Genomic DNA, 1991 nt, shown 5'->3' with positions numbered 1-1991 from the left:
CAGGACCAGGACTGGGACCAGGAACAGGACTCGGACCAGGACCAGAACCAGAACCAGGACCAGGACCGGAACCAGAACCGGGACCGGAACCAGGACTGGAACCAGAACCGGGACCGGAACCAGGACCAGGACTGGAACCGGGACTGGAACCAGGACTGGGACCGGGACCGGGACCAGGACCAGGACCAGAACTGGAACTGGGACCAGGACCAGGACCAGGACCAGAACTGGAACTGGGACCAGGACCGGAACCAGGACCGGGACTGGAACTGGGATCAGAACCAGGACCAGAACCAGGACCGGAACCAGGACTGGAACCAGAACCAGTCAGATGAAGCGACCCGTTTCCTCTGCATGGATCTCATGAGGGCAGAAATGTTACAGAGCTGCATTCTTGAAGCGCCGCAGCTGCAGGTTGTCATGGCAACCAACAGGTTGAGCTGCTTCCTGATGGTATCGGACCCGCAGCAGGCGGAACCGGGCGGCGGCACCCACCCTGGGCCAGGGTCCGGATGTATCCCTCCTCGTTGTCCAGGATGAAGTCGAGTCCGGCGGACGAGTTCATGACGCTGCGGATGCACGACACGCAGGTGAGCTGCAGCAGCGTGTCGGCGATGCGGGCGCAGCCGCGGCCCGACAGCCGCTCCAGCGCCGCCATCAGCAGGTCCAAACCCTGCAGCTCCAGGAACTGGACCATCCACGACTCGTCGCTCTTCTCCAGGCGCCGCCGCAGACCGGAGTAGTTCACCACGGTGGGAACCTGCAGGCGACACGCCGCCACAGCGCTGAGCTCATCAGGGCTACGGCTGAAACGATTAATCGATTACTGAAATGATCAACTAATTCAGTAATCGATTAACCGTTAAGCTACATGGAGCCTTAGCCTTGTCTGGTTCCAAAACAAACCAGGAAGTCAAATTCTGATGGAATTGAAACCATCAATCTGTCATTATTAATCATTTATTGAAATGATCATCAACTAATTCAGTAATCGATTAATCGTTAAGCTACATGGAGCCTTAGCCTTCCTGGGTTCAGGAAGTCAAACTCGGCATGAATTACAGTCATCAGACTCAGGCGATTAATCGTGATTAATCTATTGTTGAAATTAATCGTCAACTAATTTAGAAATCGATTAATCGTTAACTGGAGCATCGCCGCCTGGAGGAGGTCGTTGCCATGGTGATGGCTCCTACCTGCAGCAGGCGGATGCACAGCTCCGGGTCGGCGTTCTCCAGGTTGGCCTCCAGCGACCCGTCCGGGTCGTCATCAGGACCTCTGGTTACTCGCCCCTTCACCGCGTCCCATCTGGTTCTGGACGCCATGACGACGGGATTCTGCAGAATCTGAGCAAAGTTCATCAATCTGTCAGATTAAACGAACGGGGAGACGAGGAATAAACTGATTTCAGCTCCAAATGTTTAACTTTGCATCTCAACACGCCTGGAACCGTCAGTCACTGCTGACCCGTGACCCGGTTGGATCTGAGGAATCCAGATCAATGAGTCTCTTTGTTGTTCGGCCTCCAGAACCGGGCCCAGCTGCAGCTCGGTTCTGAACAGCAACAGGAGTTCTGGTTCTGATCCGACCCTCAGCGTCATGCTCCATGTCTCCCCGCCTCAGATTCTTACAGGGAAACACAGATTGCAGCAATAATTTCTGGAGGAGGTTGGGAAACACTGAATTCCTCTGCACTGAGGTGTGTGTGTGTGTGTGTGTGTGTGTGTGTGTGTGTGTGTGTGTCGGGTGGAGACATTCCTCCATGACAGACGGGTGGAGCTCAGATTCCTGTGATGAAGGCAGCAGGTCAGATTGAGCTTCTGATGAAATATTTTAGTTATTATCAGGAAACGATGAAAAACATGACGACGTCTGTTCAGGTCGATCTTTACAGCCTCTAGAAGTGTCTCTATAGAAAATCATTTAAATCATTAAAATATGACCAGGAAAAACACGAGACCTTTAATATCCAATTATAAAATATACATTTA

At 52.8% G+C, this 1991-nt stretch overlaps 1 protein-coding gene across 2 annotated transcripts; it reads right to left on the bottom strand.

Annotated features, from left to right (window-relative positions):
• Nucleotides 1–389: 389 nt before the first annotated feature.
• Nucleotides 390–1712, bottom strand: LOC103461449 (inverted formin-2-like). 2 transcript variants are annotated; one of them, XM_008403748.2, is made up of 3 exons: nt 1427–1712; nt 1197–1346; nt 390–760 (listed from the first exon to the last, which is right to left on the bottom strand). In XM_008403748.2, exons 2-3 carry the CDS (start codon nt 1323–1325, stop codon nt 419–421), a joined length of 471 nt encoding a protein of 156 aa, XP_008401970.1. In that variant the 5' UTR covers nt 1326–1346; nt 1427–1712; the 3' UTR covers nt 390–418. The 2 variants fall into 2 exon arrangements, with proteins under 2 accessions (XP_008401970.1, XP_008401969.1); XM_008403747.2 differs by lacking the exon at nt 1427–1712 and having other exon boundaries at nt 1197–1417.
• Between the last annotated feature and the right edge of the window lie 279 nt (nt 1713–1991).

The sequence above is a fragment of the Poecilia reticulata genome, unplaced genomic scaffold (assembly GCF_000633615.1).
Source record: "Poecilia reticulata strain Guanapo unplaced genomic scaffold, Guppy_female_1.0+MT scaffold_1583, whole genome shotgun sequence".
NCBI classification, from domain to species: domain Eukaryota; kingdom Metazoa; phylum Chordata; class Actinopteri; order Cyprinodontiformes; family Poeciliidae; genus Poecilia; species Poecilia reticulata.
This window is presented reverse-complemented; position numbering and strand designations above follow the sequence as displayed.